The following is a 21,706-nucleotide window of genomic DNA, read 5'->3' as shown; positions in this document are numbered from 1 at the left end:
GATGCTTTGGCTCCATCGAATACCAGACATCCCAAAAACGGTGGGAGGTGGACCAAGCAGCCTTTGCACAAAGAAGAAATCTGATTTAAATCAATGGTATTGTACTGGGATTGTATTTACATGGGTAGCTTTATACTTCAGAGTCTTGTAAAACACATATCCCTTGAAACAAACCACAGAAAGGAATACAGACTTATTCATGAAGCATTCATCATGGAATTTAGTGTTATTGCTTTCATCAAAGGAAATGAGATGAGATTTCAGGATATCCTCTTGGTCACACGCATAAAGTACATTCAGAAAGAATAATCTAGTTCTGGAGTATGATGAGTATATACAAGTCAGGAGTGCTGATGGCATTCTAAATCTCAGCGTGAGCGTGAGAATCCCTAGCACTGACCACAGGGAATAAGGAGGTAGCAGCTGTGATGGGAAAATGCTGGCTACTTACTTCATAACAAAGTGGGATTTAAAATTGAGAAAGCACAGAAAAGGGGAAGCACCTTGTCTTTGCTTGCTCCTTCCTCCTATCCAGGTAAATCCCATTACTAAACAGCATGGGGAGGAAAGATGCCCTCCAAGGAGCTTGCCAACTTGTATTCATTCAGCTGCCAGCTATCTTAGAGCACTGCTGATGAACAGGCATCTCATCTCAAACACCTCACACTTCTCCTTTGCAGCTCATTGCATTACAGCAGGTAGATGTTTTAATCATAGCTTCATAAAGTGAACTCTTTAATATGAGCCTTACCACTGATCCATCCCACATTCTATTCCTGGGGGGGGGACTGAGTCTGTTGGACAATGGAAGCAACTCTACATCCCCAGCAGAAAGAAGCGAAGAGCTGTGAGTCTCACATACCCCAGAGAGGCTTCCTTCTGTGGGAGGGTTCCTACAACATCATAGCAGCCACAATCCTAAATGCACCAATCTCTCCTTGCAGCCACATCTCACAGCCTGACCTTGGTTTTAATAGCTTACCCTGATCACTGTGTGCTGCATATACCAGTAAGGATCCCTGTGGCATCTGAACGAGGGTAAGCAAGAATCCCTGCCTTATTTTAATTCAGCTCTTGGAACAAGCACAGAGAAGGCATTCAACTCCTCTTGACCCAAATGACCCACAATACTAATGCTGCGGTTGCCACCGTTCACATTTTAAGAACTGAGTTCATCAGCTCAGAGGGCAGCCAACCTCTCTCCACCAGCACAGGCACTGAGCCGACTACTGCTCAGCTCTGAGCCCCAGTGCAGAGCGTTCCCCAAACCTCATCCTTGCACCAATCTGGCACACTGCTCATCATCCTTATAGCTGTTCTACCATCACTGCTCCTTGTCATCAGCAGAGCTGCTCTCAAGCCAGCAGAGCAGTTCATCAAACAGGGCCAGGACAATGCTGCGGACACAGAGTAACAGATGCTCTTCACAGAATCCCAATTAATAAAACAAAACCCAAATGATTACAAATATGGCTTCATAAAATATATCCCAGCTTGCTCCAGAAAAAGCCAGGTAAAAAATCCAAATGTACAGTCACAAAATTTAGGAGTAAATGAAAAACAATACTGTTTTTGTGTTTAACATCTTGTTTTCTTCCATGAAAGCCTATGAGACTGATAGAGATTACTGGAAAGGTGGAGTTTTTCATGTTCGTTTTTTTTCCACTAAGAAAGGAAATCTCATTCTGTTTCACAACATTCTTGTACAAAAAGATATTTGATTTCCTTCAGGGACAACAACCTCAATAAAGGAAACATGAGCCTGCATGCATGTTTACTCTGTCTTTCCACATGTGGGATTCTCAGCTTTGAACATAAGTGGGGTCATGTTTTGCTGCAGAAAGATATTTCACAGAATATCATAGAATGGCCTGGGCTGAAAAGGACCACAGTGATCATTTCATTTCAACCCCCTTTCTATGTGCAGGGTCACCAACTATGAGACCAGGCTGCCCAGAGCCACATCCAGCCTGGCCTTGAATGCCTGCAGGGATGGGGCATCCACAACCTCCTTGGGCAACCTGTGCCAGTGCGTCACCTATGGGTGAAAAAAACCATTCCCCCTTGTCCTATCATTATCAGCCCATGTAAACAGCCATTCCCCCACCTGTTTATACACTCCCTTCAAGTACTGGAAGGCCACAGTGAGGTGTCTCCAGAGCCTTCTCTTCTCCAAGCTAAAGTAACCCAGTTCCCTCTCTCATAGGAGAGGTGCTCCAGCCCTCTGATCATCTTAGAGGCCTCCTCTGAACCCACCCCAAGAGCTCCACGTCCTTCCTGTACTCAGGGCCCCAGGCCTGGACGCAGCACTGCAGATGAAACAGAGAGAAAGAGGTGTGTGCCAGGCATACAGCCTATGGCTGCCACAATAGCTGTCTGTGTTGCAAAGGCAAGAACACTGCTGTCCATGCTAAATCCTGCATGTTTAAGTCTATTTCTTTGCCCTCATACTTATTAGCGTGTTGACCTGAATGTTAGCAGCTGCTGGAACTGTGCGTTAGTATTAAAGAACTGACTCTCCAAATACACTCAGAAAAAAAAGAACACTAAAATAATTCTGTTTGGTTTCTTAACAGAAGGGCCTTGCAAAATGCCTGCACGTTTCTCTAATAATAACTGACAGTGAGCAGCAAAAATCCCAGCAGACAGCAGCCTCTTGACTTGCATTAAGAAAGAAAAGGCACTGGTTCTCAGGAAGCGAGCTCTTCAGCAACAAATTGAAGGATGTCATCTTTTGAAGCATTCAAAAACATACAAATTCCATATTCTCCACATGTCAGCAGACTAATTGCAGTGCATTTCATGTGCTAATGCAGTAACAACGCACCTTCAGGGATGGATTAGGTCTGGTTTTATTGAAGTGGTCTAACAGAAAAACGGTGCCAGACCTGTGTTGGTTTAAAGGCAAAGATAAAAGAGGGCAGAACTTTGAAGGATATCCCTGCCTGCAAAGAGCACAACTGCAAACAGAGGAATGCAATTACTGCCTGTGCCTGAGCAAGCTGCTGACCTTTACTTAAACCTTGTGAGAGTGCTGAACAACCCAAGCCCAGAAGGAAAACTAGCAAACACCAGTAGAAGACAAAAGAAATAAATGATTTTCCCACCTGCCCCTCTATTTTGATAAATTCCTTTGCTAAAATCACACAGCAGTGCCTGACCTCATGCCCAGGAGCAGCAACCTCAAGTAGGACACAGCAGTATTTCCCTTTCCCCCAGGAATAAACCTGCTGGGACAGTCAATCCATCTTCTGCACAAAACACAGACTGTCACCACCTGCTGCTCTCCATGGTAAAATATTTCACTGGCGTTTGATGACAAAATCAAACTAATTTCAGCACCCACGACAGAAATGCCAAGGCAGTTCCCTTGCTACAAACTCAGCTTTGCAACTGCTATGGTCTCCATCACCCCCATAACTCCTGCTGATGTGCCAGAGAGATCGATGCTCCTGTGGGAATCAAGCTACAGCAGCTAAGGCAGAGGAATGGCTTCAGACAGAATAACCTTGTAGACAGTTAAAACAGATGGAAAATGAAGGCAGAAGAAGCCTTAGTGTCATATTCTAAGCCATAAAGCAAGGGGATGACCAAGAAATAGGCCACAAATAGAACCAGCCTGCTTGAAAGGAAAGGTCTCACCAAATCCTAGGACTGCATCAGACCCTCCATTGGTTGCCTCCCCCATTAGTGGTGTTTTGGCCAGCTCTTCCATGAAACGTGTCCAAAGCTTTGTTTGCTAACGAAGGCCTGAAGTCTGCAAACAATCACATGGGTGTGCAATCCCATCCCCAGGAACAGCTGGATGAATTGCTCCTAACAGCCTCATCCATCATTCCCATGCAATATCTGTCCTTAGCCTGTAAGAAAAATACAACTCCTATAAATACGAGCAATGCTACCCTAACAGTGTCCCATCAGTGAGACAGGGAGAGGCTCAGCTGAGAGCTGAAGGCCCTGTAAGGACACTATTAGGATGACATACATGAAGGAGGCTGCAAAGCCTGCATCTTTGATGGCAATTTAATGCTCTTTCCTGCATCATGAGGTGTGCATGTAAAGCCTGACTGCCTCATCACTCCTGCTGAATGCTGCATGGAGATCTCCTCTCTTTCTCTTTAATCTAACAGGAATGGCTCAAGGTCACCTGTCCCAGGGCAGGACAAGGGAGTCTGGTACATGTTTTAGCATAAACCTTTACACCTGCAACAGTGCAAAGCCTGAAGCCAGGAAACATCCCAACTCTGCCAGCAAGCTCACCGCCATAATTTATTTTCACTTTCAATTGTGTGGCCATTTCCCCTCCCTACATTTCTATTTGCAGCTTCTTCAGAGCACTGTCACAAAAGCCCTGTTCACAAGGCACTCAGCCCTGCACTCCATAGCACCCACTTTTCTCCACCCAGACACAGAACGTTCGCTTTTAGTTCCGTTTGCTCAGACGCAGGGCAGCTGACTGTGACGCACTTTAGATGCAGAACAAAGAGGACACTGGAACAGATCCATTTGCAAAGCAATTGCCAACAGACGGGAGGACCTCTCGTGTTCCTCTGCTTAAAAACCCAGCCATGAGTTTCAGCTTGTGCAACCTGCCAAATTCACAGCTCAATGATCAAAGAACCTCTATCATATATTTTGCTGCCATCATTAACATTTCAGGAAAATGGAATGCAGAACTCCTATATTCACAGAGATGTCATGCTTTTCCTTCTGATTTTAAATTCTGATTGAGGAACAGAATTTGGGATTCTTTACTTGGGATATATTTAAAAGCTCATTTGGTCCAACTGAAGTAAGATCTGGGAAATACAAACTGACTGGCCTGCATATTGTTCTACTTTGGATTTGTTACTTGATTCTGTGCAGTGATGCACAGATTATTTTGTGATACTGAAGGGGGTTGAATTTGCTCAACCCATTTCATCCTCTGAGAATGCCTTGTGTTTTCACCAGGCATTAACAAGTGACAGGTGGGGTGGAACTGGAGGATAACAAACCTGAGGTGGGTTCTTCTCTTTCATTTCATGTTCAGTTGATTCCTTTGTCCGTCACAGTTCTGTAATGGTTTATGAAGTAAAAATAGTTATGCTAAATAAGCTAGAGATGTACCAAGAGTGCTTTTCTTTCCCTGTTAATGCAACCTCATAGAGAAAGCAAGAGTAGATGGATAAATGCTATCACATGTAATGGGGAGGGCAGAAAACCAACAGCATTTCAGTACCCTGCTGTTCCACACCATGAACAGAATTAGTGACCCTGACTTCATCTTCAAACAACAGGCATGCAAGGAAAGACTTCCATGGGTCAGCTGTGTCTACAGCAAAAGGGATGAGCAAAACATCACCAAAATCCAGACATTACAGACATCCTCTGAGAGACTCCTTACAGCTTCTTCCTAAAGGCCTTCGGATGCTGGGGATTAAATGCAGCACCCACTGTCTCACTGATGGCTTGAGAAGCCATGTGTCTGCAAAAGAAAAGTACCCTTCCAGCTCCCCTCCAAGTTCTTTTCACATCCTATTGTGAATGCAGACTGCTCAACATCACACAGGACATCTGGGTAGGCATGAGGCATATCAGCTCTACAACAGAACAAAGTCACCTTACCTGTCCTGGCTCAGTACTTCTGCCCTCAGAGAACAGAAGAGCCTGCAGTGCTTCTGATTTCCATCATCCTGAGCCATCCCCACCCAGTAACTCCAGGAAGAAACAGCCTTACAACCGCTTTTCATCTATTTGCTCAGGTCCCAGAGCTGTGTGCCAGTCTGCTTACTCAGTGAAGTACACGTGAAGTACTCTTCATCTGATTTCATTTGGACCCACCATCCAAATCACAGCTCAGCCTTCAAAGTGCTTGTGCAGGCGTCCACGTTCAGCAGCAAGCTTATCCAGGGATACATCTGCAGCACACAGGCAAAAATGTGCAAGTTTGCTCCAGCAGTGGGAGCAGAAGGGTTCCATCCCTGTGCTTTTGCAATGTGCTGCTTGATGCTGCTGACAGATGAACAGGGCTCTGCTGGCTGCTGACTGCTCTCATGGAGTCCCAGTGCAAAATGCTGCATGGGCTCAGAGCTGGCTCTGCCTGAGGGTCCTGCAGGGGAGGCTGTCTGCATGCAAATGCTCATGCACTGAATGCAGCACCTTTCCTTCGTATCCCAGAAGGAACTCATTAAATCCAATGTAATTTCGCTGCAGGTTGCATTACACCGCAGCAAGCCTGTGTTTCTAACATGTTCCTATTATACTCATGAAGAGAGAAGGTGTATTTACTCTCTTTTTTTCGCTTGTTTCCATCAGCACTTTCCTTGACAAGCTTCTTGAGAAGCAGACCAACCCTGCAGCACCCAGACATCAAGGATCACAATACAACTGGAAAGCAAAAACCAGGAGAAGTTCAAGCACCCAAAGTATTATTTTCCTCAAAATACCACTCAGGCAGTGACAACTGCTTTACGAAAGAAAAGGTAAACATTAAGTACTTGTCAGGCTGCTTTATATTCAAGCAAAAAGAAAGGGCAATGCAACAGAAGGAAGAGGTCATCCAACCTTTCTCACTTTGCCCCAAGTGTCTCTTTCATAGACCGCACGGAAAGAATTCTACCCCAAATGTTTTTCTTCACATAGTAAAAAATACTACCATCATCTTGCTATCATTTTTCCTTTTCTTATCTATTTTACTGCAGCTTTATTGACCACTTTTTTATATTAAGGCAAAAAAATTGTCATCTTTTATGCCTGCTCCTCATTCACTATGACTTCCAACTCTCTAGCTCGGACTCAGCAACAATCTGGCTGTGGTGGAATGTAATACAGGCTATAAAGCCTGCACCAGAGGCAATAAATACCTGGCAGTTACCTGCCTTCAGATCCATGCTGCCTTACTTAAACTGCAAGAAGTTTAACTGCGGCAACAGCAGCGTAGACCTCATTTGCGTTGGCCGGGTGTTACGTTCAGACTCTTTGCTAATGCTATTTTCTGCTTTGTTTACACCGCAGTGTTACAGTCCCATTCGTCTGCGTTACCCTTGTTATTGGCATATTGATATGCACACAGCAGCAATGCTTCAGCATGGGAAGTGCTGAGATTCTGGAAAACCATCACTTACTTTTGGCACCGACCAACCACAGTGTAAGATTCCTATTTCCCAGTCATCATTTGTTATAGTCAGCCATGCAGGCCAGGTAAATTAATTTGAGTATCCCCTTAAAAAATCCTAAATGAAAATCAGAGGAAGACTGTTATTCATTAAGACACAGTTAAGATCGTGAGCCGCATTGCTTACCTATGGATATGGTCCAAACTGCAGCAATTTTCATAATAGCCTTGGTGCGGGAATTGAAGCGGCTGTGCTCAATGGGATTGCGTATTGCTACATACCGATCAAGAGAGATGGCACAGAGATGCATTATAGATGCAGTTGAAAAGAGCACATCTAGGGAAATCCATATAGGGCACAACTGTTTAGGCAAAGGCCAAGCATAATCTGAAACATAGAGAGAAAAGAAATGAAAGGAAAAAAAGAAAAGGAAATAATTTGGGAAGCTAGGCCATCAATTCTGAGAGCTTTTGGGTATTTTCACTCTACGGTAACAGAAAGGGGCACGTGCACGAGAAGCAGACAAGGAAACCTCTCTGGGGGTATCCCCCCAGCTCAGGGTGCTCCACAAACCCACAGCCACTTCCACACAGCTGTTTTCCAAGGCTCATTCTGGCAGCAGTTGAACACAAAGAGACATTAATTTGACAACGTCTCAAGGTGACCGTTCCCACTACCATCCTCTTTTGCACCTTCCCCCAAACCCTTAATATACATTCCATTTAATTATCATTGGTTAATCACAGTTTTTTCAGTGGATTACATAGAGTGATATAAGGGTGATATGAACTTAAATCAGATCGATTCTAATCCTTAGTTTCTGTCTTCCCAGGAGACAGACAGCCAACAGCTCTCCTACTGACAGTCCAACCACCAGCCAACGTTCACTACTCCTCTTAAGCATCGTCCCCAGCTGGTTTCCCTTAAAAACAGAGCAATACTTGCCGCCTCACACAGCAGCTGGGATCGAGTGGCTGAAGTTTAAAAATTACTCTGGGGGTAGAACTGAGCAGTACTGTTTGGAGGAACAAGCAGAGCAATAGAGAGGACTGGCAGCCATGTCCGGCAGCAGCTGGCGCACAGCTGATTTGGGAGCCTGCATTTGTGAATCAGTTTACACAGGGCTGAAGCATGGCTTGAGAGTAAAAGTGACCCAGAGAGATCCTCAGGAGGCACCAGTATTTCAATTAAAGCTCAGAGAAAATTGATTTTTGGATGATACTCCCATGTTCTAATGCCTAGAATGGATTGTGTAAGATCAATGGTGCGTCCTTGCCAAGCACTTGGCTTCCAGCACACATAGCAAAATAAATCAACAGTATCCACAGCAGCTGGAAACATGAGAGATTTCATAATAGTTGCATAATGAGGTATTCTTCTATCTTCATTTAGAACACAGATATCTAAAGCAATCTTGAAGTCTACCCCAAGGACCAGAGATGTCACTCTACAGAACCTTTCTTACTTTACAGTAAGAAAGCTGCTGCTCCATGTTACCAACCCCAAATGGAAAGAGGGAAATATTAGGCTCAGAAAGCATATTTTGAAACAGATGACTTGGACGAAGAAAGACCCATATTACCTTACATGCAAAAACACAGGATGAACAGAACCAGAGGAAATGAATTAGAGTTGTCCTGTCGGAGCCCATGAACTTTTCCCAAGGAGCAGAGCAGAACAGCTCAAACACATGAGCTCATTTAGTACTGGGAAATCCACAGAACTGCTGAGTAACTCACTGAACCCACAGCAGAAGAGCTCAGGCCTGGGGAGATCCACCTGCTCTTCCAGCAAATCTGCACCATGCCTGCTAGAGGGACAGACGTTGGATGGATATGAAAGCAGCAAGCATTTAAGAGATCCCTACCAAAGGAAACCAAGTGCTGTGCAGCTGGAGCCTCTCCACTTCGAAAAGCACCTCTGCTCTAAAGATCCATTGAGCTTGGTTAAATTATGACTTCATGAAGCTATGATTGAATTCCAAGCCTCCTGCAATGAGCTTAGGACAAAATTGCCATTAACCTGCAATTTTCAGAACCTTAGGTAAGCGCATGCCCGATTTGCTGTTTTGTCACCAATGTCCTTTGAATTCCAGTTGTGCTCCCTGTCAGCAGCAGGAGGCTCTTGGGGCTGATGCTGCTGTAGCACTTCAATGAACGTTTGAGGGGAGAGCAAGCCTCATCTCCTGCAGGTGGTAAAGGTGCTCTTGTACAGACCTGGGATTTTGTTACCAGCTCAGTCTAAAATCCATTCTGTTTTTACATCTGAGCTGAAGAAAAGCACTGGGGAATGTGCTGTGATGGATGGAGCAGTCCTGGAGAACACACGTGGGGCAACCGTGGCTGTGCAGCACTCTATGCCCAGAGGGATGCTGATGGCATGGCTGGGTCTCCCCTCCAGGCAGGCAGCCAGAACACCTCAGGTGTCCCCAGAAGGCTGCAGGCTGCCCTGTGTGTGGGAGCATTGCCACAGCAGTGGGCACCTTCTGATTCCTGACATTTACCAGACCTGGGAGAGGTTTCTACAGCAACCACTTTTCCAGCATTGCTGGATGATGAATAGCCTCTGTTTGAAGAAGGAGCAGAGCTAGCTGAACACTTCCCAGAGCTGATTCCCACTGGAGCTACTTCTGCTGTTGCTGCAGACTGGGAAACGGCACTATACCCAAAGAATTTACAGGAGCAAAAGCAGCCATAAGTGTTCATACTCATGGGGACAGCTGAGCTGCTCTGCTGTCAGCCCTGATGCAGCATGAACCACCACCTGCCCCAGAGCTGAGCCCTTTCTCACACACAGCTGCAAACAAGATGAGAACAATGCTGCCCAGAGTCAGAGCCCAGGTAAGCTGTCAGGATGTGTGTAAAGACAAAGGTGATCCGAGAGCCCTCCTAATGGCTGACCCTTCCAGCCTGCAGCACCCCAAGGCACTCTGTTGTGCTTCTGGCTGAAAAGGCAGTTAAGTGAGGAGATGTTTTACCTTCCCAAGAAGTTTCTTAAAATGATCTGCGATAATAAAATGCCACTCTGGAAATGTGTAGAAAGGCAGCTTGTTATGCATGACTACACCTTGATGCGAAGGGCAGAGCATAAAATGCTATCTCAGAACGCAGTTACTTCCATGCAAGCACGGTGTGTGTGTTTGAAATACACCTACACAGCACATGAAGCCAGTGATTTGAGCCAGGGGAAAAAAAAAAGTTGATGCTATTTCTGTTGAAATAAATGTACAAAACATAGGGAATGTACCCCAGGACTGAGTCAAGATGCAAATAAATACTGAAAATAAGCAATTTTACACATTTAAAACAATCTTATCCTCAGAAAGACTCTATCTGCAGAAGGTAACATTTCTCTAATTAGTTCTATCTTCTCTCATTTTGTACATAAACGATATAAATTACCATATATTTAGAATTGCAGAGGACTGAGTGCAATGAATTCTTGGACCACAGCTCTTCTAAGCTTTAGTAAATGCATCTCCAATTGAAAACATGCATCTCAGTCTAAATTTGCCTCTGGGAAGAATGAAACAGTGCTAAGCACCTGGATAGCAACACCCAAATTCTTTGGAAGAAACACTGAGTTTTGTGCTTTGAATTAATCTATGCCACTGAAATCAGCCTAACATTAAACGCATTGGCTGGTAAAGCTGATGGAAGGAAATTAGGTAAATCCAGCAGGCCAGAACAAAAGGAGACATTTCTTCACCCACTGCATGAACAAAGTGCAGACTTTTTTTGCCTCCAGACATTTTATGGATGCTGGAAGTTTCCACTGGACAAATTTGTAGAGAAAAGTGCATAGAAGACTACTGCAGTAACGTCGCTTCTTGATCAGAGGTTCTGGTTCTGATTAGGATAAAAAAACAATGCATGGAATCCTATAATCCTATCCTATCCTATGTATCCTATCTTCAGCTTCCAGCACTGAAGAGCATCTCATGGAAGCCAGGCAGTCAAGCTTCCTCATCTCATTGGAAACATGGGTCAAAAGGCTCATATTGAACCAGGAGTCATGGTAACAACCCATGGTGTGTGTTTTTTATTTACCTCCCACACTTCAGATAGCTGAAAAAGCAAACTGCAGTTCCTATGTGCCTCTGAACAGCTGAGATGGCACTAAACATTGGCAGCAAAGTAAGGAAAATCAAAACCATTTTGACAAAGTTGGAAACCATCTCTGTCTGCAGCTAATTTGCTGTCAGATGAGAGCTCCCTTAGATTTTCTGTGTGCTTTCCACCAAGAAAGATGGCAGCAATTAAATCTAATCGCTTTTGTCAGAGGTTTTATATATGTGGGTTAAAAGTATTGTATAACATCGTTGTCATGGTCATTTTGCTCTTTGCTGCACAAGAGTCAAAATTAGAGCCACTGCAGCAGGAGGGGACCGAACAATCCAAAACACAGAGTATGAGAGCAACATTAAATACATGCAGTGGTAAAACAAGATTACTCCAGGCTGCAGGAGAAGAGCTGAACCAGAAAAAAGCATTTGAACCTGTGGATGAAATGGCTGTAGGGTTGCAAAATAGACCGAAGCGGATACAAACCCAGTCCTCCTCCTCCCCAAAGGCTTTGATATGATCTCATGAGCTCTCCACAGCTCTTTGTGCTCAGCTGGAGTTGATACCATTTGGCGAACACATATGCATAAACATACCTCACACTACAAATGGTCTTGCCCACTCTATTTACATTTAGAAAAGTTGTTACTGTTTGTACATATTGACTGCTTTACAGCACAATCTGCCCCAGGATACCCCCAGGGAATACACGGTGCAATGCTCAGGGCAGAGCTGGTACGATGCTGGGTGACAAAACACCTGCTTACACCACGATAAAGCAAAGAGTTATGTAAAATTCATCACTGTCACTTCAAAAATCGTTCATGGCAAACACAGCGAGCTGCAGTAGTCATTTCTTTTCCAGCCATAAAGAGGAGTTTGGAAAAGGCTTCAGAAGAAATTTATGGTGTTAAGCCAGTGCTCTGTAAGTGTTGTGACAGATAAAAATGGGGAAATATCCTTCAAAATCACAGAAAAAAAGAATAAGGCTCCTGATTACATTTTATATAAATAAGTATATACATATATTGCATATATAGGTTTATATGCATTATATACATATACATACACGTACATAATGCATACACAGAGAAAAACACAAAACCAAGAGGTGCAGAATAAGAAGAACTAAAGATGCTTACCAGTTCAGATACAGCCTCTCTTAATGTTGTTTCTTGGCTTCACCAAAACTTAAAAATCACAGAATTATGTCTTGCACTGGGGTTCTGACATGTACTGTCTCATTTTAACTACTGGTAGCCTCAAACTAAGTGAACTAAAAATGGAAGGAGGTCATTATTGAACTAAACGCAATCCCAGTGCCAAGCACCATTCCCAGCTGTTAAAATGGCAACAAAAGATGAGCTCTCTATAACATGTTCACTGAAGCTACCTCGGCGTATCTGAAAGCAGTAGCCCATAAGGAATGGCCAAAAGATGACACTTTCTGGTAGATTCTGCATCTTTTCAAGATTTTCTTCCCTGTTGCAGGAAAAGACACAATTGTGGGCTATGCAAAAAAACCAACCTTTGCACTGTGGCCAAGTGGTGGCACTGAGTGATGCGGTACAGTGGGCATGGTGGTGGGTGATGGGTTGATGGTTGGGCTTGATGACCCTAGTGGTCTCTTTCATCCTTAATGATTCTATGCTAATGGTTGTTTTATCCCATTGCCACCACTAACCTGTTGCTACTGAAGCATTTTATGCAAGCAGACTTTCCTGTATTCACTACAAAGTTTCATGGAAGCCACAGGCTTTACAAAAATAGAAAGTAATTATATACGGTTTTAACATTACTGCACTGCACTATTCCCAAGGGACTAAAGAATTTAGATGATTTTAGTCTTCTCTCTTATCTAGTAAGTGAACTATTTCTTAGCCCAAAATAGCATATCAGCAAGTGTAAAGCCACGTGCCTTCTTTTTGCTAATTTATTTCCTTCAAATTTACATAGAGAAATGATTCAGAGACATTCGTATCATCTTGAGAGTCACACGACCAGCCGTGCTGAAAACCTCCACGTGCCTGAGAAGTACAGAATGTCCTGCTGAACCCTTTCAGTCCTCAGAGATTACCGCCATGTCCACAGAACAGACCACACTCATGCAACCCAGATTCCTGGCTGTAGGAATAGCTGGGCTGAAGGGCAGCAGTGCCAATGCTTCTGATTTCATCACCGACAGAGTGGAATTGAATGTTTCTCTGACATATTGAACTCTCGGATGTAGGGTTACATCAGAGCTTAAGCTTTTAGTTTGTGTTTTTCTGGAGAAAGCTATTTAAATCCCTTAACAAACATGGATTTGAACACAGCCAAACACGAGGACATAGTGTCCACACAAAGAAACTCCAGATGCAGCCACAGATCTCCAAGCAGGCTGCATTTTTGAACACAGTGAGCCCCCAAGTGTCCCAATAGATGCTCAGCAGAGGATGGGCTCTCAGGTAATACGATCAGCAAGGGGGTGGGAGGTAAAAGAAACAACCAAGAAAGAGGAGAGTGACACAACATTTGTGACCACCGCTTGAACATCTGCACCTAAAAGATTTTGCTATGGTGCCACGCTACACAAAGGATTTACCTGTGTCTGTGCCACAGCCCACATCCAACTCACAGAATCATTTAGGTTGTAAAAGACCACTGAGACCACCAAGTCCAACCCCAACCTTCCCCACCAAGCCCACGACCCACGTTCATCAGCGGCACATCTCCGCTGTTCTTGAACACCTCCAGGGACAGTGATTCCATCTGTGCCTCTCTTTCTGAAAAGAAATGCTTCCCCTAAAATAAGTTTAGGCTGCCCCACTCCAGGAGCCTGGATTAGCCCTGGTGCTATTTTTATTTATCCAGATAAGGTGTTTTCAGGTAATTTCTCAGTCTCCCATACCTTGCTTTATGGTCAGTATTTTTCCCCATAACCTCAATACTGAGTTACTCATAAGGAAGAAAAGGAACACATCTCAAGAAAGAGAGCACAACATGAGGCCGAAAAGAGATCCGCAATTTCAAAAGCAGCCATTGACTTTGCCTCCTGTTTGCTTACAGGATGGGAACAGGACACAGCCTCCACTTTGGCCTTTGCTCAGTGTGGTGACATGCTAACAGCACTCCAGTTCCAATGCAATGTTCAGCATGCGCTTAAGTGCTTTGATGGATTTAGGAACATCAAAGCTGTTCAGTGAATCAGCTCCGCTTCTTACTGTGCAGCACACCTTCCTCAACTGGAAGACAGCTATTAGGGACAGTGGGTTAATTATCTGGCTGAGCTGTTTGCCAGTGTGAGTCACATTCTTCTTGCCTGATGAGGTTAAAAGCCAGCACGAGCAGTCCTTGCTAAAGTGTGCTCAGTAAAACTGAAAAAGGCAAGAAATCACTTCAAGCAAAAGAGATAAGCTATATTTTGGTCATGCTCACAGATGTCTATTTCCAATTCCAAAATATCTCAGGAGGGCTTGCAAAATGCATTCCCTTTTTAACTTCCTCCAAGCCCATTGCCACATTGCCATGTCTGATTCTTCACAATTAAGCAGGTAGAAATGGCAGTGTGGGAGTGCTCCAAAGAAACAACCGCAAAACACAATTTCCAGGGTTTTCCAGGAAGCCCAAAAATTCTGCTCCAAATCCACGAGTGCCACCTGCTGTCCTCCTACCACTGAATGCCTTTTTGACTACCACACTCTGGTGGCTTCTGAACAAGAACAGATATATCTCTCACAATGGGAGAATTACCAGTTTGGAGTTCACCCCTTCAGAACTTCCTCTGTGGGAACCTGAATGGTGACAGAACATCTTTGATGGTTTTCACACTGAAATAATTTGTTAGCCCAGTGTTTTTCACACTACCCACTTATTCCAGCCCCAGAACCATCACCATGGCAGAGCAGAGGAGCAGTTCAACTTGGACACTGATTGCTGTTAGCTGCCCATGTAGGATGCTCAAGCTCTGTAACCACAAGAAGGAATAAAGGCACCTTCCCTGGCAGAGCAGGCTGAAGTAACCCAAAGAAACTATGCATACAAATGTGGAGCTGTATAACCCTCATTCCTCAGCGACACCAGCAATTTGGCACTTCCCCATTTTGTGAGAACACAGGAACACTGGAGGCTCTTTTTACAGGCCTGGGAAATCATTTTCCACAGCACGACTGGGTCTGGAAGCAATATTAGCAATGTGGTGCCTGCTGGAAAGCACATTTCTCTGTCAGCAGCACAGCAGCTTTCCTAGACAGCCCAGACACCTGCAGGACATGGATACGCAAGAGGAGATCCCCTGGTGTGATCTGCTCCACTCCTGTAACCACAAGAAAATACCAACTTTAAAGGCTCTCATCTAATCAAGCCTCCCTGCATCGAGCTACAAACAGACATAACCACGCTCTGCGAATGTCTCAACATTAAATCTCAGAGAGAAGACAGCTTGCAGACTTCATGTTGGTATGTTGCAATGTTTTTTCCTTTCTCATATTCGCAAGCCTGCAGGCTGACTCTCCCCTCAGCCCAGGAGCAGGCTATTGGCAACGGGTTGAACTTCAGCCCCTCCTGTAGGATTTCTGCCACAGCATGAGCTGGAATCAGCCCTTCAGTTCAAGCAACCACCCAGCCATTGGGTGTGACAGCTCAACTTGTAACACTGCACAATGAGATGCTAAAGATTAGTATTACTGTAAATAATTTGATTAAGGCTGCCCACTACTTACAGCTTCTACCACAAAAGACTCGAAACTTAGATTTAAGCCTAAGTGCTTTCATACTAGAGTGTTTATATCGTACAGAATGACAGACTGTTGTCAGTCTGCTGCATGAGGATCTCAAAGAGTCAAGCCAACACAAAGATTCAGAAACACATGCATGTATGTAGAGCAGCACCTGTAGAGCAGGTGCATCTCTCAGCAAAGAAGAAAACAAATGGGCAGCAATATTATATATATGTTTGCGTGTATATGGGATATAAGGAAAAAGTTGCTTACATTAAGGGTGGTGAGGCAGTGGCACAGACTGCCTGGAGAGGTGGAGGTGCCCCATCCCTGCAGACACCCAAGGTCATATTGGATGGGCTCTGAGCACTGATGGAGCTGTGGGTGCTCCTGCTCAGTGCAGGAAGTTGGACCAGACGGCCTTTAAGGGTCCCTTCCAACTCAAATGATTCCATGATTCTATGATCAACTACTCCTGATTTTAAGTCAGGAGAAGTACAGTATTGTTTGCAATCCTGAGAAGGATTAAAGACAGCAGTACTTCAGGACGTGATCCTCTTTCACATAACAGTATCTCACCATGTTAGAGCATATTCCACACAGGCAATATTGGAGAGAAGGTGAATCTTAACATATGACCACCATTTGGGTACAGCTGGACTCCTTTCTTTTTGAGATATGCTGAAATTGTGAGGCCCATTATAAGTTCTATTAACATGAAGTTTAATTTAATATGGGTAAATGAGGCGTGGGTGTAGTGATGTATTAGAAGCAATGCTATTAGCCAGAAATTTATAGTGGTCTCATGAGGTAGAAAAGGAAACTAAAGAAATGATATTTAGTTAAGTTCTATTATTGGGTGTTTTTTTTATATATAGACTTGTTTTTGCTTTGTAATCAAGTGCAACATTATTCTATTATCGTGGTTATACTGTTATTACAATGTACTTGTGGTTGATTACGAATCAAAGCCAGTCATAACTATGATAATAAAACAAAGTGTTAGCATAATAATCTAGCAAAATGTAATAAATGAAGTGTTGCCATAGATTCAGCAGATATAAGAGAGTAATATGGGTACCCTGGTAGAATAGTTACTCCCAAGATACTTAACACAGTGTGGGCTAGAAAACACCTGAAAAAGAATCTATATGGAAAGAAGATAAAGTAAGGTGGAATAGGTATATTTTAAAAGCTTCATTTTGGAAGCTGTTTCCCCCATGTTTGTGCTTTTCAACCTCAACTTGCCATATTATGTGCAACAAATAACCCTGTTCTGCTGTTGTCCGTCTTGGATGGAGACAGCTATTTAGATTTTAACAGTAAAGCAAACTGACAACCTTCATCTTCTACTCTGCTGATAAGCATTCATTTCGATAAGGGATAAACAAAAGGTTAACTTTTCTGAAGGCAAATTCAGGATTTTACCCAACAAACTCAAAATTTGCACAGCGGAAAGAGAAGTAGTCACCTTTCAGAACAAACATGAGGACACAGCTCTGCTGCCTCTTAAAACCAGTCATCAATATTCATAGGTGTCAGATATGCATTTACAGCCTTCCGCATCCCAGTGGGTGCCAAATAGGTATGGTAAAAGCCTGTCATACAATTTCCATATCTCAGCAACACCAAGACTTCTTTCTACAGCTGTTGCGTTTGATTGCAGATGGAAGTAGACTTCTATAAAAACAAACAAAACACCTAAAACTTACTTAAAATAAACACATCACAAAAGATTATGCATCAGAAGGTTGGAAACAGATTGGTCAGGGTAACAACTGGTATATTGTGATATCTCCAACACAGTCAGAGATGAGAGTCTGAAGCCAGCATGTCAACAGGAACAGAAATCAAACCACGCAAGAAATAATAGAGAATCATCAGAATCCTACCAACAATCTTGTCTTGCCCACAAAATACTGCACCTTTTACATGAATAGAGAGTGATTAAAGCCATTCCTCCTTGTTTTAACTCAAAGGTGGGAGATGAAGGTTAGATGTTGAGGAACTATTTCACAGAGAGGTGGTGAGGTCCTGCACTGCTGCCCAGAGCTGCGGTTGCCCCATCCTGATGGCATGGACTGGTGAGGAGCAGCCAGCCAGGGAGTGTGGACCTGGGTGGAAGAAGTGGACTGTATGCTTGAAACTAATACATGAATCCAAAGTGTTGATAAAGCACGTACTGGTAATCACAGCCTAGGCTCCATGACAAGTTCATGCACAAATTCCCTTCATCTCATTAGCATCTTTAATGACAGTTCTGGCAGAAAAGAGAGAGAGGATTACATTTTGTTTCTCTTGTGAGTTGTCCATTCAGAAAAGGATTGTATTGCGTCAATAAGGCTGTGTGCAAATTAGTGCAAGGCAGAGAAATTGGCATGTGGCCCTTCTTCCATCAATGTAATTTCCATTTAATTACTGCGCAAGCAGATGAATCACATCAGAGCCTCTTTCCCAGCATGTGCTGATAAAACAAGAAGTGGGAACTTAATGGTACTGTTACCACTATGTCTCAGGGATGTGAACTACCCTACAAGGGTATTTATGCATATTTTAATGAATATTAGGGAACTGTAGAGTCAAAATTTCAAGGGATACACCACGTGAATTAGAGAGAGACTTTAAAACCATCACTTGCTCTGATGAATTTAATGATATCGATTCAGCAGTCAGATGCAAAAGGAAGTAGAAGAAAAAAAATGAGTTAATTCTGAATTAATTCATACAATCCTGGAAAGATTCATAATTCAAAATATGTATGAGATGGATATATTTACCTTAAAGTAGATCTAAGTGCTGTTTGGAGGTTTGACCTTGCTTCTCTCATGATTCCTTTCCATGTTTTGCACAATAGCAGTCTATACCACCTATATATGTAGGCTCCCGAACAATGGCGGTGATTTTTCCATGCTTTCAAGCTCAAAAGATTTGTTGGTCCATTTCATACACTGAAAACATTTCACTGGCCCTTTTCTTATCACCATCACTTATGCAGAGCCATAAGGCAAGGAATTTTCATACTATTACATCAAATATCACAGGATGTACCCCAAAAGAACAAAGTGGTGGAAGGAAGCACCTATCTACATGCAACAACAGTCTTCCTCAGTGAATGCAGGGCATAATTCCCACACAGGATGAGGACGAAACAGTTCTATCAGTTATGCATCAAGTCAGAACCGTGTACAGAAACGCAGCTGACCAAGCATAGAGTGGTTCTGCCTTGCCCCTAAAGCTCTCCAATATCTGCAGCTGCAGCCAGCACAGGAAAATGAGCCATATGTTAATCTTTACAACAGACGGCAAGTAGGACCATTCCTGGAAATTATAACTGCTTGTTGGCAAGTGCGAGGCACACAGCTAACTTGCTCCTCCATCCCAGTGTCATTCTGCTGGGGTGAGTGAGAGGAAGGAGCAAGAGCTCAGCATGAGATATAAACATCCTCAATATTTAGTGTGTGAAAGTGTTGCTGGAGAGGAAGCAAGGGCCTTTAGGGTAAAAGAAAATAAGAGTGTTTGTAATAATCTGGTGTTGGGTATTCCTGATGAAACCACTGAGATGCACCAGCTAGTCCAGCATGGTCATCCCTGTGTTTTAAATGCCAGCTCCTGTATTCACTGTATGTAAGGCAGGACACTGCATTTCCCACATCTGTAAATTAACTTAATGTTTGGGTAAAAGTCAGGAAGAGTGACTATTCTTTTCTCCTTGCTATTCCAAGGAATTTATTCTCTCTTGAAATCCCTCTGTTTGCAGAAATCAATAGAAGCAAATGTCGGTCTGCAGGCAGCTCCCTTGCTTGCTGAGCAGCTGCTGCTGGAGCTGCAGGCTCTGCAGTGTGGTTGGAGAGGTGGGGCACACATTAACTGAGCTGCTCTCCAGATGGACAACAGATTGGGAAAATGAGAGAGGCCTGAGCTGCAGCTGAGGTTTGCAAAGGGCCACCAAGGTTGGGGCGAGCGTTTGTAGCTAAGAAAGTCTTTGCAAGAAGTTTTCTCAGGTAAAGATACATGGAGATAGATCGATGCCGTGCCATACATGTTGTACACTAAAATGAACTCAGCCTTTGCAAAATGCCTGGAATTCTCATTAGATCACTTCCCTTCATTTTGAGAAGTGTGTTTCAACACACCCAAGGGTGGCTGTGCCTCACCCAAGAGCAATGCTGTTCTCCCTCCCAGATGAGGCTCCATCTGCCTATGGGAAACACATCAGCTGTCTTCGTTTGACGGGTGAGCCTGGCAAACCGCCTGGCACCTTTACAAAGCAGCAAATTTATCTCCAGAGCTGTTTATTGTCACAGGGTCTTTCTGCTCCTATATAACAGTTCTGCTTCCCCTCACTGTCTTCTATCAATTCCTGGTTTGCCACAGAACACGTAACTTCATATTTATCTTCAACTCAACTCATAAAAGTTAATTACAATGAGGCAATGCACTTACAGAGCTACTACTGGAGCTAACAGGCTACTGTCATAAAAAGTAAACAAAAAATTCATGCATTTTAAAGCACATTTAGCTTCACCGATTTAGAAGCAAATTGGGCATGAGACGATTGCACTGACAGCATTAAAACTACTGCTGTATTTAAAGTGACATCAGTTCTCCTGTAAAACAAAGATGTAACTATACTCACTCTGGGTTTTGGGGCTTCACTGGCCTTATCAAGCCCTTAAAATCCCGTAGATTTTAAAATCTTTTGCATTCAGCCCAGGTTGTTGCCTTTTGAGGGAAAGTTGCAAGGCTCATTTACTCCTCCTTACAAAGCACAAAGGGACATCAGAAGCTCTGCTATTTTTCAGCCAACAGCATTTGGACTTTCTATTCCAAAGCTTCTACTTGCAGGAAAGTTGAGGATGGCAAAGATAAGAATTTTGATTTGGAAATGAACTGCTCAGAGATTTGTCATGGCTTTCTGTTGCTACACAAATCCCACACACAGATCCAGACTTCAGCAGCCCAACAGCAGGCAGACCTGAAAGCAAACAGTCTCTGGAAAACAGGAGATATGACTGCAATAGCTCTGCCTTACCAACATCTGGCAGTAACAGCATGCAGTGAGTCAGAAAGCCTTTTCAGCTCCTCATTCCTGTGCGATCAGGAAGCTCTCGTTGGAGTCTACAGTTTTGTTTTCCTATTTGGATCATAGAAAATCTGATTTCTTTGTCTGAGGTGATTTGCTTCCTCCACCTCTGCATTTATTTGTACGACCAAAACCAACCAGCCAACCAAAAAATCCTCTCTTGCAGCTAATCAGTCCCAGAAGAGATTAGTTTTCTTCCAACACAAAACACAGAAAAAAAGAGAAGCACCTCAAGGAGCACCAACCACAAAGCCAACACAAAGGCAATGGCAAGCAGCTCTCATTCCCAAATGCAAAAGAACGTTAATGTCCATTGAAATTGGGAACATCAGAAGGGACAGTGTTCCTTCCCATTCCATTCCTTTAGGAATAGGGGACAGGGAGCTGGTTGAGTCACCATCCCTGAATGTGTTTAAAATCCATCTGGATGTGGTTCTCAGGGACATGATTTGGCAGAGGGCTGCTAGAATTGGGATAGTATAGTTAGGTTGTGGTTGGACTTGATCATCTTTTCCAATCTAAGCAATTCTATGATTTTATGATCAGGACCTGCAGTATGAGAAACATTCCAGGACACTGACTGTATTAAGTCATTTTACTGCCACAGGTGCCAGCTCATTGCGCGTTACCTAAATGCATCATGAACTTTTAATGGGAAAGTCACACGTGCTTTGTGTGCATTGCGTTGGTAGAGATTTCCTTACACTCAGAGGAACCGGTGAAACCTCTGTGACCCTTTTACAGGAAGGATGCTACTGTAGTTGT

At 43.6% G+C, this 21,706-nt stretch overlaps 1 protein-coding gene across 5 annotated transcripts in view; it reads right to left on the bottom strand.

Moving 5' to 3' along the window:
- Window positions 1–21,706, bottom strand: part of HTR2C (5-hydroxytryptamine receptor 2C) — a 191,180-nt gene that overhangs the window by 5,556 nt on the left and 163,918 nt on the right. For 3 of the 5 annotated variants that reach the window (XM_015860223.2, XM_015860225.2, XM_015860224.2), the window contains one exon: window positions 7,284–7,484. The exons of the other annotated variants lie outside the window; for them this stretch is intronic. In XM_015860223.2, the coding sequence (XP_015715709.1) occupies window positions 7,284–7,484 (201 nt within the window). The remainder of the gene's footprint in view (window positions 1–7,283; window positions 7,485–21,706) is intronic. 5 annotated transcript variants of the gene reach the window in all.

Source organism: Coturnix japonica, chromosome 4 (assembly GCF_001577835.2).
Source record: "Coturnix japonica isolate 7356 chromosome 4, Coturnix japonica 2.1, whole genome shotgun sequence".
Classification (NCBI taxonomy): domain Eukaryota; kingdom Metazoa; phylum Chordata; class Aves; order Galliformes; family Phasianidae; genus Coturnix; species Coturnix japonica.
Note: the sequence above shows the minus strand (reverse complement) of the source record. Positions and strands in the feature narration are given on the sequence as shown.